The sequence below is a fragment of the Trichosurus vulpecula genome, chromosome 8, assembly GCF_011100635.1.
Source record: "Trichosurus vulpecula isolate mTriVul1 chromosome 8, mTriVul1.pri, whole genome shotgun sequence".
Taxonomy (NCBI): domain Eukaryota; kingdom Metazoa; phylum Chordata; class Mammalia; order Diprotodontia; family Phalangeridae; genus Trichosurus; species Trichosurus vulpecula.
The window spans coordinates 104090211-104104764 of record NC_050580.1 but is presented as its reverse complement, the minus strand read 5'-3'; the positions used below and the strand labels follow the sequence as shown (position 1 = coordinate 104104764).

Sequence of the window (14554 nt, the reverse complement as noted above, 5' to 3'; positions counted from 1 at the left end):
AGCCCTCATTCCCCCATCTAATTTCTCTGTGTAGATTCTTCCTCTCACACTTCATTTATATGAGATAATTACTCCTTTTAGCTGTTTCTAAACAATTTTACTTTTTAAAGTCATAATCAGGTCTACCCCAGTCTTTCTTACGAACTACCCAGTTCTAATAACAGTCTTAGACATACATTTTACATACTTTTGGTAAACAGTCTGTCCTTAATTGTAACTTGTAATTAATCTTTGGCATATACCTTATATTCTCTTGGCTCTTGAATGTAAAATCATCTGTTAAGTTCAGGTTTTTTTAAAACAAAGTCCTGAAAGTCTGACAATTCATTAAGTATTCATTTTTTTTTTCACTAAAGATTATACTTAACTTTTCTGGGTATGATATTTTTGGCTCAAACCGCAATTTTTTTGCTCTTCAATATATAGTGTTTAAAGACCTGCATTCTTTTAGTGTCACAGCTGCAAAGTCTTGTGTGATTGTAATTGTGGCACTGCCATATTTAAATTGTGGTTTTTTTTCTTGCTGCTTGTACTATTTTATCCTCGAGCTGGGAGGTTTCAGAATTTACTGATATTCCTGTGGGTTTTCCTTGTACGATTTCTTTCAGGTGGTGATCGGTGGATTTTTTTCTATTTCTACTTTATTTTCTTGTTCTAATGCTTCTTTATTGTATTATTTTGTCAAGATTCTTTTTTTGATCACAGCTTTCAGGTGGTCCAGTTACTTTTATGTTTTCTCTTCTTGATCTGTTCTCCAGATAGTTGTTTTTCTTATGAGATGTTACACATTCTCTTCTATTTTTTCATTCTTTATATTTTGTTTTATTATTTCTTGATCTCTTATAACTTTACTGGCTTCCGCTTGCCCAATTCTAATTTCCAAGTATTCATTTTCTTCCTTAAGATTCTTGATCTCCTTTTCTAATTGGTTGACTTTCTTTTCACAATCTTGTTTTTCTTGGATTTTTTTTTGTTTTTTTTTAGTTTTTCTTCAGTCTCTCATATGATTTTTAAAGTCTTTTTAAAGTTGGTAGAAGGTTTCTTTGCTTCAATATTCTCCTCTGAAGATGAACTCCAGTCTTCTCCATTCCCATGTGAACTTTCTGTGATTGGATTCTTTCTTGTTTGCCTATGCATTTTTTTTTATTTGTCGTAGCTCAGTTTTTGTAATCACCTCTAGTCCTGGGGTATGGGAGATGGTGCCTCTGGCCTCAAATCCTCCTTCAGTTCTCCCCTCTGGCTTAGAACCTAAATTGAGACCTCCAGCTTCCTGTAAGTGCCCATAGTGAGTGGTATCCCCACCTCACTGCTTATGCATTCATCCAGCATGTACTGGTTCTTTTTCACCTCCTGCAGCATCACAGCACAGCTGGTCTGGTGTTCCTTGTCAGCAGAGGTTCTCTTCATCTTCCCTGGGCTCAGATGCCCAACATCCCTCACTCTGGGAGTGGGGGGAGGGGAGAAGGGGAATAAAAGTTCCTGTGGCTGGGGCAGAGGTAGCCTCCCAACTTAGTTAACCCAGGGCTTGCTGCTTGTTGTGTAAGGGGACCTAGGACTTAGCCTGCAGGTGTTTACTCTTCACAGGGACCGAACCTCATGAGACTTTTCTTCAGATTTTCTCTGCTTTGTCCCAGGAAGACCCCTATTCTTCCCCTACTCTTACTTATTTTTACTCTTCAATGTTTGCCCAGAGTAACTATTTCATCTCTTTTGTGGGGGGAAATCTTGAGAGCTTAGAATTTTCTGACCTACTCTGCCATGTTCCCAGAATCCTCTCCAGGTATAAACTTACATAGTCTTCTAATAATTTACTCTTGTGTATTTTTGTTTGTTTTCTGCTATATTTTGAACAATCTTGTTAGAAGAAAGTTGGTGGCTAGGGGACTGTCTACTAAACTATTAGCTTGAGTTCTGCATGAGTGAATGGAGTACCCCAAACCAAACTAAATCATGGATTGGATTTAAATCAGTTCCTTTTTTATATTCTTTAGTTTCTATCTTTCTATCTATCTTATATTTCTTTAGTTTCTATCTTTATAAAAATCTTAGAGAATGTTAATGTTGGAAGGGACTTCTCTCTTCTAATCCCTTCATTATGCAGATGAAGAAAATGAAGGAAGAAAAATTTCTTCCTCAGGATCCCATAGTAAGTTAATGGTAGACTGTGACTGGAATCAGGTCTTTGGACTTCAACACTATGCTCGCTCCAGTACATCATGCTAGTATCTTCAGATCAGCTCACTCATTTTTGCTTACTAGATTAATCTGTTTTTCTGATTGTATGATTTTTTGTTCATGGAAAAAATTTAAACTCTTCCTTCAAACATTTCATGAATTCTACCACCTTACCTATTCAGGTCTGTTTCCCACAACAGGAAATCAGTTAATCAATCCACAAACATTTCTTAAGTGCCTGATACCTGCTTACCTACCATTCCACTTAAGCCTGACTCCAAATCAGGCTGTATCTTTCAGCCTGGAACACCTTTCCATCTCTCTTCTGCCTCTCTATCCTTTATTTGTTGTTGGAGATGCAGATTTGTTTCTGCACCATCTATAGCATGATTTCTCTAGCCATGGATGACCACATCCATCTCTTCTTTCTCTGAACTCGGAACATTCATTTGTTGTCTTAACTAAGTGTGGGTAATATATAATTAACTATTTCCTTGTACTTTTTGTCTACTATTGTCTGCCAGTTTTGTCTACTAATATTAGATTGTAAACTATTAGACTACAGAGATCCCCTCTTGAATTTTTTTTCCTCTTTCAGTTTCAATTTGACTTTCAACAAATAGGTGAATTGATTACTGGCTAAGGAAGTTTGATAGAAACTGAGTGCTCTTTTAGTCAGTTGTATGCAGTTCATCCAAACTATTGTTTTTCTTTAGATTTTGAAACCATTGTATGAAATACAAAAATGATTCCATCTACTATTCATTTTGTGATGAATATTAATAATCATCTTTAAAGTATAATTTTGTAAGCTAATACTATCTCAGGGCCAAAATTTTCCAAAGAAATGTATCGCAAATTTTATAATGATACTCAGTGGGGAAAATTGGGCTTACTATACAAAAACTCTTCTCAAGGCAACTTTGCGGCGTTATGGCCATTACAGTTATTTACCCTATACATAAATAAGACTCCATAGTTAAACCAGATTATGTTTTTCAATAATTAAACCAAAGTAATTTAAATTAAATGTAGGAAACAATTTCTTAGATTTCTTAGATACGCAGATAATTGTGGGTTGCACAGATTTGTTTGTAAGACATAGTAGCCAAAAGGGTACAATTGGTACAGTAATGTTTCAGTTATGAAAGTCTTTCTCAGTCATATACAATACATTGTTATGAATAGGAATTGCCTACCTTTAACCATGTAGCAAAATACAGATCTCTTGCTTCTCTGAAACTGGAGGAAGTCATACAATTGTGCTGACTAGTTCCCCTACAAATTTATCTTATCTCAATTGGACTTTCCCTACAGCAAAGCAATTATCTTATTCCACCTTAACTGATTTGCTTTTTACTACTGTAACTTTTCCTAGCCTCTTCTCAAGCTTTTCCTTGAACGTCCCCCTCTTCTCTCTCCCCTCCACCCATTCTCAACTAAAAACTCAGCCTCATACTTTACCTAGAATAGAGTTCATTTACTCTAAGCTTCCTGCCCCTACCCCCCATCTTCATCTCACAACTTCATCATCCACTCTTTTCTCCTTAACTCCAGGGCCAGCCTTCTACATGTCCCCTTGAATCCTCTCCCTTCCCATCCTCTCCAGCTGATTGCCCCCATAGTCATTCACCTGCTCTCTCACCAGTCTTCAGTTTTCCCTTTATTCTGGGTCTTTCATTCCTGATTAAAAATATACCTAAGTCCCTCTTATCCTAGAAAACCTTTATTAGATATCCTATCATTTCTAATAGTTATCCCATTTCTCTTCTTTCTTAGGAAAACTAAAGTTCCTGATCTCTCAATTGCCAAATTTCATGGCCTTTTATCTGTCCTTATCCTTGACCTCTCTGTTTGCAGCTGATACTGTTGACCACCTTCTCCTCTCTGGATTTTCATAACATTGCTCTCTTGGTTTTCTTTCTACCTTTCAGTCTGTTTCTTCTCAGTCTCCTTTGCTGGTTCATCATCCATTTCATGCCCACTAACTCTGGATACACATCAAAACTATGTCCTGGGATGTCTTCTCTTTTTTCTTTACATTCTCTCCCTGAAGCCTTTTCAACTCCCATTGGTTCATTTATCATCTCTGCACAAAGGACTCCCAGATCTTTTTATCCTCCCTTAGTCTCTTCTTACCCCCTGTCCTGCATCACCAACAATCAATTGGACGTCTAAAATGGGATTTCCTGGAGGCGCATCTCAAACTCTACTTGTCCAAAACAGATCTCCTTTTCTCTCCCCTTCCCCTGTCCCCCCAAACCCAACCCTTTTCTCAGACTTACCTAGTATTGTCAAGAGCACTACCATCCTTTAAGTTACCCAGGTTCTTACCCTTTGTGTCATCATCTACTCTTTTTTTTTCACTTATCCTACATATCTAATTAGTTGACATATTGTGTCATTTTAACATATGTCCCTTTTTCTTCAGTTACCCAGCCACCACTGTGCTCCAGGTTCTTATCACCTCATGCCTGGACTACTACAATATCTTAATTGTTCTCCTTGCCTTAAGTCTCTCCCACATATCTTTAATAAAGCTCTACCAAAGTGGTTTTCTTAAAGTGTAGATCTGACCCTATCAGTACTCAGTTAACTCTGGTATCTCTCTGTTAACTCTAAGATGAAATGGAAACTCCTGTCTTTGATATTTAAAGCTCTTCACAACCTAACCCTTTCCACCTTCTCCAGTCTTCTTATATAATCGTCCCTTCCACACATTCTGGGGTACAGCTGTATTGGCCTGTTTGCTCTGTGTCATGCAGAATGCTCCATCTCTTATCTTTGTGCCTAGTTACTTGCTCTCTCCCATGAGTGGAATGTTCTTCCTCACCTTTGCTTTTTGGGATCACTGGCTTTCTCATAAAGTTGAGGAATGAAATGAGAATAATTGCTGTCTCCACTATTAAAATATTAGCTATAGCAACAAAAATAAGAAAAATAAATTGAGGAGGCAAAACAATCTTGATTCATGTAAATATAACTATAAAACAGTTTTTTAAAAATAGAAATAAAGGAAGAAAAATAATTGTAGATATGTTCCATGTTCATGACTAAGCCTTAGCAATATATTAAAAATTGCCATACTGTTCAAATTGCTGTACAAATCAAACTATCAATGGGATATTTTAAAGAATTTGACAAAATAATAAAATTCCTTTTTAGGGATAAGAGGTAAAAAATATCAAAGGTTATGAAAACAAGCAAGATTTGGTGTTAAGATGCTCATCTAAATCTACTTTTTACCACCAGATTGCTTCATGCTGGGCTTAGATTTTACCAAATTTGACTATATTGCAAGGCTACATTGTAAGGCTATTAGATTACATCAAAGTTATCTGATGATGCATTTAAAACATATTGGTTTGATTTCTTTCTCTTCCCTTGTCATTCTCAATCTGAGAAGTACTAGAAAGCATAACTATTGACCATGAGATCCAGGACTATTAATTAATACTCCCTCAGTGCCTGCACAGAGTTCTTCATATAGTCTGAGCTTAAGTGTTGCTGAAGTTGAAGTTGTTTGAAGGCAGCATAGTGAGTAGATATAAAGATCATGGATCTTGTAACTACTTTTGGGTTCTGTCTCCCAACACTCACTACTACCATTGGTGGACTGAAGCCTCAGAGAATGGTTGACTATTTTTTACCTCAGGGTTCTTTGGGTAACTGAGAGTTTGTGAGTGGTTTTTCTAATATTCTTACTCACAACCCCCATGTGTGTGCTCCCCATTGCTTACCCAGCTGATATCAATTAGCCAGCCAGATTTAATTAGCTTTTAGTTAGAGATATTTACTAAACAAGTATAGTGAGAACAGTTGGTACAAAAAAAATTTCTTCAAAAGTCTGGGACATTTTCTGCCACAAGTACATACAATATCCAAGGGAAAGTAGGCTCAAGCTTAGCACATATGGAAAGGGGTAACTGTGGTTGGGTAGATAGACTTTTATTCCTTTGTCTAGTACTCATGAACTTCCCCTGGACTGTGTATGTCTCCCTGGCGGGCCCCATAGAATCTGGACCCTTATAGAGTCCCAAATCTGTAACTCTTTCAGTGAATCTAGTTTGTCCTCTGAGAGCCCTTGAGCTAGTTTCTTTGTTTGCCCTGGTTCAGTCTCTCTTAATAACATGGTCAATGATGAGGAAGATGAGTATGACATTCCCTCTGAGTTCATTTTCTCTCCCTGTTCCCCTATGGTACAGGTGCCAGGGATTTATATGCCTTTTCAAAGTGCTCCTGAAGCTTGACTCCCAAGAAATACTTAGAATCACCTTCTTTGATATTAAAAAGTACCACAGGTGTGTCTAGTTCCTTCAACTAATCCCAATGCATTTTCTCACCTGATTTCATCCAGTGTCTGGAAAAATTTTACTTCTTCCGAACAGAATTGTTCATATTTCTTTTACACTTTTTATTGATTGATCCTGCAACTCATCCAACGAAGCATTCTAATAAAAGTAATAGGGCATAAAGCATCTTGGATATATTAATTGAGTTTGGTGTATGAGACATGCTTCTCTTACAGTTTGTTTTATTGAATCTGGTACATTTGAAGAACGGGAAAATGGAAACATTGCTTAAAGTAGAAAGAGTAATCTAGAGCTGGAAGAGCGTTTAGAGGTCATCTAGTCCAGTGCCAAACTCAAGAATCTCTGTAGGCCATATATTAATTTAGAAAAAACACAAATTAACATAATCTGTGTTGTATTATATTTTTGTTTATTTTGTTAGCTATTTCCCAATTGTATTTTAATCTAGTTCCAGCCATCCAAATTCTTCTGGATGCAAGTTTGACACCGCAGATCTAGTTTAAAACATACCTGAAGAATGAATTTTCCTATACATTCCTAAGAAATGGTTGTGCTGACTCTATTTGAGAACACCCACTGATCAAAACTTATTTCATTCAGAGGCAGTCCATTCCGTTTTTGAACAGCAGTAATTGGAAGTTTTTTGTCATTGAACCTAACTCTCTGCCTTCTTGCAATTTCTGTTCTGTACCACAGAGTTCTATACTCTATGGTCAGCCTAACATATAGTCCTGTGTTGCTGCTTTGAGTTCTGGATCGTTTGACTGAAATAGGCATCCATATTTTCTGAATTCCATATTGGGACAGATAGTATGATAAAGTCTTTTACTATTGTCCTCCCTTCCCTATTACAATAATCTTTAAATTTGGGACATTTCTAGAAAGTCAAGGCTGTATTATCACATACTTTCAGTCCTTTTGATTACATCCATGCTTATTTACCCTCCTAGGCCTTTGAACTCCCTGTTTATATCATTAATATCATCCCTTTCTTTGTTACCCAGGTTCAAATCTATCATCACTTATAGTTCATCAATCATGAATTCCATAGAATATCAAAGATAGTAAGGGTCTTAGGACCATCTAGTCCAACTCCCATATTCCACAAATGCGGGAAACTAAGGCTCTGAGCGAGGAACTGACTTACTGAGATTGTTTTGGGGTCAAGATTAGAATCTAGGGTTATTGATGTGATAGCATGTACTGTTTTATGTACTTTTATCTCTAGGACACTGTGATGACAAGCTGCTTGTTACTTTTAAGGAGGAAGAGAGTCTTGTTTAAATTTTTTTTTTATTTTTAGTTTACAACACTTAGTGTCACAAGTTTTTGAGTTCCAAATTTTCTTCCTCTTTCCCCCTGCCCCCAGAAAGCATGTAATCCAATATAGGTTCTACATATACCTTTGCATTAAACTTATTTACACAATAGTCAAGTTGTAAAGAATTATAACCAGTGGAATGAATCATGAGAAAGAAGAAGCAAAACCAAAAAAGAAGAGGAAAAAAAAGAGCAAATAGTTTGCCTCAATCTGTATTCAGACTCCGTAATTCTTTTTCTAGATGTGGATAGCTTTTTCCATGAGTCTTTTGGGGCTGTCTTTGAACCTTGTATTGCTGAGAATTGCCAAGTCTATCAAAGTTAGTCATCACAGATACCATGTGTCTCTAATCATGTATAATGTTCTCCTAGTTCTGCAGGGGGAAGAGATTCTTAACCTTTGTTGTTTTGTCAGTTTGATGGAACTTATGGACCCCTTTTCAGAATAATGTTTTTAAATGCATAAAATAAAATACACAGGATTATAATGGAAGCCAATTATAGTGAACTTGTTATCAGAATAACATTATTTTAGAAAACAAATGTAGTGACCCCAGGTTAAGCACCCCAGGATTAAGGGGAGCCAGGTGACTGATTCCAGAGAGGATAGGCACTGCTTCCTGGCCAGACTCTTTACTCTCGCATAATATGTCATGCTTGTGGAGCATTTTCAGTTTTATTAAGTATAGGCAGTGTTTTTGGTTGTGTAGTATCTTTGTACATTCAGCTTTGAATTTTACTTGACTTTTGTAAACAGTTGTCTCTTTTACTTATGAGAAAACTGATGCTCAGAGAGGTTAAGTGACTTAAGCTATTAATGGTCAGAACTGAGATTCAGACCCAGGTCTCTTCAAATCCATCCCTCTTTTCACACCATGCTGCCCCCTTTTTTGATTCTCTTGGGATCTTTTGATCTAAGCAGATTATTGTCAGTAAGTGGCTAGCTAATATACTTTGTAAGCCTTAAAGCTCTATATAAATTTAAGTTCTCATTATTAATCTCCATGAGAACTGGAATCATGTCTTAAACTTTGTATCTTCCTCAGCATCTAGCCAAGATACAGGTTTTCTTCCCTTGAACTTCATGGAGAGCAAACATTTATTTGCAAACATAAAAGCTTTCTGGGTTGACTGCTATAAAGACAGAAATCTATGTATTCTATAGGATTTTTAATTTAATTATTGAACCTGTATTGGGTAAAATGGAGTAGTGTTTTAGGAGGCATGGAGCCCTCCTGTGAAGTTAAGTGGGAAGGACTTTCTGAGATCATCATGTTTTCAGGCATAAGTACTTGATACAAATCGTATATATTTTTAAATAACCTAACATTGACTCTTTTTGTATTACGTTACAGGAATTCTAATGAGCCTTTGACCTTCACCTTTTTACTAGCTGGAATGTGTTATCAAGTTTGGGTACAGTGCCTTCAGAATCAACATGTAACAGATGGATGTCACTTTATACAAGTTGCTACTTAAAACCAACATTTTTGACTCTGTATGATCCCTGTACCTTCAGCCTTGAATTTCAGTTTGTTGTTGTAAACAAAATAAAAGAAGTTCATGTAGTGCTTGCTTTAGCTTGAGTCATCATGAGTAGCAGTCTAGGAAAAGAAAAAGACTGTAAAGAGAAAGACCCTAAAGTGCCATCAGCCAAGGAGAGAGAAAAGGAGGCAAAGGCTTCTGGGGGTTTTGGAAAAGAGAGCAAAGAAAAGGAACCTAAGACCAAAGGGAAAGATGCCAAAGATGGAAAGAAAGACTCCAGTGCAGCGCAGCCAGGTGTGGCTTTTTCTGTGGACAATACTATCAAACGCCCTAATCCAGCTCCTGGGACTCGAAAAAAATCTAGCAATGCTGAAGTGATTAAAGAGCTAAACAAATGCCGGGAAGAGAATTCAATGCGATTGGACTTATCCAAGAGATCTATACACATGCTTCCTTCATCAATCAAAGAATTGACACAGCTAACCGAACTTTATTTATACAGTAACAAATTACAGTCTCTCCCAGCAGAGGTAGGCTGTTTAGTGAATCTAGTAACACTGGCACTGAGTGAAAACTCACTGACCAGTTTGCCTGACTCTCTTGATAACTTGAAGAAGCTTCGTATGCTTGACCTACGGCATAACAAACTGAGAGAAATTCCTTCAGTGGTGTATAGGCTAGATTCTCTCACCACTCTTTACCTTCGTTTTAATCGAATCACTACTGTGGAAAAGGATATCAAAAATTTGTCAAAACTCATCATGCTTAGCATTCGGGAAAACAAAATCAAACAACTACCTGCTGAAATTGGTAAGAGACTTTTGATTGTGATTTTTTTCTTTGATGTGTTTTGTATGCTAAATGTTTTTGTAAAGAATTGTAGGTTTGTGTCAGTCCATACATGAACTATTTTTTTTAACCTTAATTATGAGACTCTTTCAGCAAACTTTGATTCTTGAGCTTCTAGCAGTATCAACAGCATGATGGCATAATCCTAAGAACACTTGTATAAATGTTGTGATCCTCAGAATGTATGCATAATGAGTTCAGAAAACTTTATAAAGATGTAAAGGTGCATCTTTCCTATGAAGACAATGGTTACTGTTTTAGATGAAGATTATTCTTTAGGTGGGAAAAAGAATCATACAATTTTAGAATTTGAGTGCGCTTCAGAGGTCATTCAATTATACCTCTGCCTCTAGGTTGAAATCCCTTCACAACATCCCTAACAGGTGATCATCAAATTAACATCTGAACAATTCCAGAAGTGAGAAAATCTCTATCTCCTGAGGCAGCCTATTCTGTTTGAGGACTACTCCAATAGTAAGTTCTCCCTTATATTGGTCTAACAGTGATTGCCTCATAACCACCACATAATTGATCTGGTTCACTCTTTGGAGTCAAGCAAAAGGATTAACTCTAACCCTTCTTCTGCAACTGTTTAAATATCTTGATGCCCCAAAATTTTATCCAGGCTCTACACCTCTTTCCTTTGATTACTCTTGATATGGCATGGCTTCATGTCCCCTAATGATCTTGGTTACTTTACCTTGAATCCAGGCTACCTAATCAATGTCCCTCCTAAAATATGGTACATAGAACCAAACATTAGTTCAAGTGTGATCTGAGCAGTGCAAAAGATAATGGGATTGTCATTTAATTTCTCTTTAATATCATTGGTAAGCCATTTTGATTACTGTGATACACCATTGATAAGCTTGCAGTCAGCAACCAAAAAAAATTTCTCACATGATCTGCTTATCCATATCTTCCTTATCCTTCACCTATGCTGTTAATTTTATGAACTTAAATATGTGAATTTAAGTTCTTCTCTATTAAATGTCCTCTTACTAGATTTGGCTTGTCGTTCTAGCCTTTTGAAATATTTTTGAGATCTTGGTTCTTACTTCATTTCTAAATCATTGCCCTCAATTTGTAAAACCTTTATTTAAATGAGCATGCTGGCCAGCAACAAATAAGGGTGTTTTTCCAATCTTCACCTCTGTCACCTCTGTACCAGTGGAACAAATTTGATAGAATCTCTATCTCCCTGCCTTAGCCAAAGCTATCTTCAAACATAAAAATTTTGATACACCTTGGCCTACTGATCCAACAGGTTGTCAAATAAGACAGAAAATTTAAAAAAAATTATTGTTAGTTTTCAGCGTTTACTTCCATAAGCTTTTGAGTTTTAGATTTTCTTTGCCTCCCTCTCCCGCCCCAGGATGGTGTGCAATCTGATATAGGCTCTACATATACATTGTTATTAAACATATTTTCACATTAGTAAGACAGTAATTTTAAGTACTCTTTTGAGTTACACAGAAGCCAAGTAAATATTTGAAAATATGGTGGAAGTAAGAGAATCTACAGCAGTTGTAAAAGGTTAATAAGAAAAACACTTGTCCTGGTGTTTTTCATCTTAAAAAAGTTTGAAAAAAAAAAAAAACAAACCATGCTGTTGATATCTGTTTCAGTTTCATTTTATTCCTGAAAAAACTGTTATGTCTAGTCATTTTGAAATTTTAAATCCACTTAGACTTTGTTATTCGTTTTTAGAAGAATTGGTTTTTTTCCCCCTCTCTAAATAGAGGCAGCTCTATTAGTGGATAGTGTGGTTAGGGTGCTGGGTCTGGAGGCAGGAAACCTGAGTTCAAATCTAGCCTAGTAGTATAACCGAGAAGTTTACTTACCTTCAGTTTGACTCAGATTACTTATCCATAAAATGAGGGGTAATAAGATTAAATGAGATAATATTGGTAAAAAAAAAAAAAGTTCACAGTGCTTTATTTTCTCTCTCTTTTCCTCCTAAATTGTCTTATATCAGAGTGCTTATATTCTATGGAAAGACTTATCCATACTAGATACTGTTAGCCATGTAACTAATAGGAAAAGAAGCATTTTTACATTTTCAGATAAGAGTCTAGTTGATTGGTCTACTTGTAGGAAAATCTAGCATAGTGCTTTCCATACAATATTCAGTTAATAAGCATTTATTAAGTACCTACTATGTCCCAGGAAGTGTGCTAAATGCTAAAATACCCTCTGAACCTGCTCCCCCCCACCCCAGTGCCTTTTGGTAGGAAGGTAACATGAAAACAATATTCAAACAAGATATATACAGGATAAATTGGAGGTCATTAACAGAGAAGGGGCTAGCAATAAGGAGGATCAGGAAAAGCTTCTTTTGTAGTAGGTGGGATTTTAGCTTGGACTGGAAGGAAGCTAGGAAGGGGAGGTGAGGAAAGAGAGAATTCCAAGTATAGGGAACAGCCAGTGAACATACATGTAGTCAAGAGATGGATTGTTTTGTGCTAGGAATAGCAAAGAGACCTATGTCACTCATAATGGGGGAGAAGAAAGAGTAAATGTTAAATACCTTTTTTTTTAATCAAATAGGCATTTGATAAATGATTATTGAATTTAATTTTGAAAATCTTAGATGCCATATTATATTTATTCTTTGCATGCACTCTGAGTTTAAGCCACTTTTATCTTTAATTTTGGACTAATGAAATTACTTTTGTCACAGTTTTCTTAGTCACTGCATAGAGATCATTAAAATGGTTCAGTATTATACATATATTGAAATATTTAAAAGAATTCTTTAGAGATTCTTTCCCTTGTGTTTATATAGTTTCTTCTGTAGCTTTTAATTTCAGTACAAAATTTAATTAAAATGCACACTAATATCTCTTACTGTGGAAACTGAATTATATCAATATGAAATCCAGAACACCGAATATCTCAATTTTTCTGTTTTCTTTCTGCAGAAAGAAATCTCTCCTGTTTTAATTCTTAGACAATAATCTAAAAGCTTGACTTAAGATGAGAACAATTATTATACAAGACTTTGTTATTAAAGTCTAATATGATATAACCTACCAAATTAGCCGAGATAAAGGCTTATTCCTTGACAAAACTTAACACTGTGCTTCAGATCTGCTTCTAGTTTCTGTTATGTGAGTATGGGATTAGCATCTTTATCAAAAGGCATATTTTACTATTGTCTTCTTTATTTGCAATGACTTGTTTCTTGATCTTGAGTACTAATTTTGTTCATTGTCTTTCAGAATAATACTAATAGTAGTAGAAAACTTCAGGGGATGAGTTGGAAGTACAGATTATGAAAATGTAAATTATGTTTTCATGTAATTTCAGTTGAATCATGCAGCGAGAATAAATTTTACACTTTCTTTTTATTTCCTCCTTCTCGGAGCATCGGATAACCAGGATTTTGAAACATAGAATGTTTTCTAAAATTATTCCTAGAATTATGACTTAGAAATCTCTTAAATAAAGATGAAATTAATTTTCACATTTCAAGTGACACTTCTATATTCCTGAATAAAATGCCTCTAAATAAATGTTGAGATATAGACAAGAGAAGAAATATATCTCTATACAGTGGATACTTAACAAATGGCTTCTGAATGGATCTGTTGAAAAGATTGTTATTCATATATTCTGTATAGTGAACAAATAATACATAATAAATGATAGGACTTAGAGTTGAAAGAGACTGAGATAATCTAGTTCAGTCTTCTCATTTTATCTTTGAAGAAAGGAGTCTAATGGGAAATGGCTTCTTCATCTTACTTTAGAAACACGCTTAGTCCTTCCAGTCCTAAAATCAAGACAAAGCTCTCCAAACCCAAAACAAAACAGCTTCCCTTTGATCTTTGCACCTCCTGCCCCAAGCTACTGCCTTGCCTTTTTTCCCCTTTCATTGATTAATTACTCCTCTATTACTCTGCACTTGTTAGTTCATTGCAGTTTGGCTTCTGTCTTCACTACTCTATGGAAACTAGTTCTCCAAAACTACTAATGGTTTCTTTACTGTGATGTTCTAATGATCTTTTGTCCATGTTCAATCTTTCTGTGGACCATTTCAACTTTGATACCCCTTTTCCCTTGGCTTTTACAGCACTTTACTTTTTTCTGCATTTGATTATTCCTCAGATTGTTGACTGACTCCATAACCTTCTTCTTCTCCTCCGTTAAATGTGAATAAACCCGATAGTTCTGTCCTAGGTCCTCTTTGCTTGTCACCCTACATTGTCTTTCCTTGTTGAACCCACCAAAGTAACTTAAATTACCACCTCTATGCAAATGATTCTTTTTTTATGCTTTTCCCCAACCTCTCCTCAGAATTCTAGTTCTATATTTCTGTCTTCTCAATAATACTATCCAAATATCACACTTTGCTTTATTTCCCATATGTCATAGTTTTGTATGTATGCTTCTTTCTATTAGATAGC

General features: G+C 35.8%; 1 protein-coding gene across 3 annotated transcripts in view; it reads left to right on the top strand.

Annotated features, from left to right (window-relative positions):
* The window catches only part of SHOC2 (SHOC2 leucine rich repeat scaffold protein), a 156358-nt gene that overhangs the window by 54766 nt on the left and 87038 nt on the right, over nt 1–14554 (top strand). For all 3 annotated transcript variants that reach the window (XM_036734966.1, XM_036734965.1, XM_036734964.1), the window contains exon 2: nt 9164–10103. In XM_036734966.1, the coding sequence (XP_036590861.1) occupies nt 9401–10103 (703 nt within the window). In that variant the 5' untranslated portion in view covers nt 9164–9400. The remainder of the gene's footprint in view (nt 1–9163; nt 10104–14554) is intronic.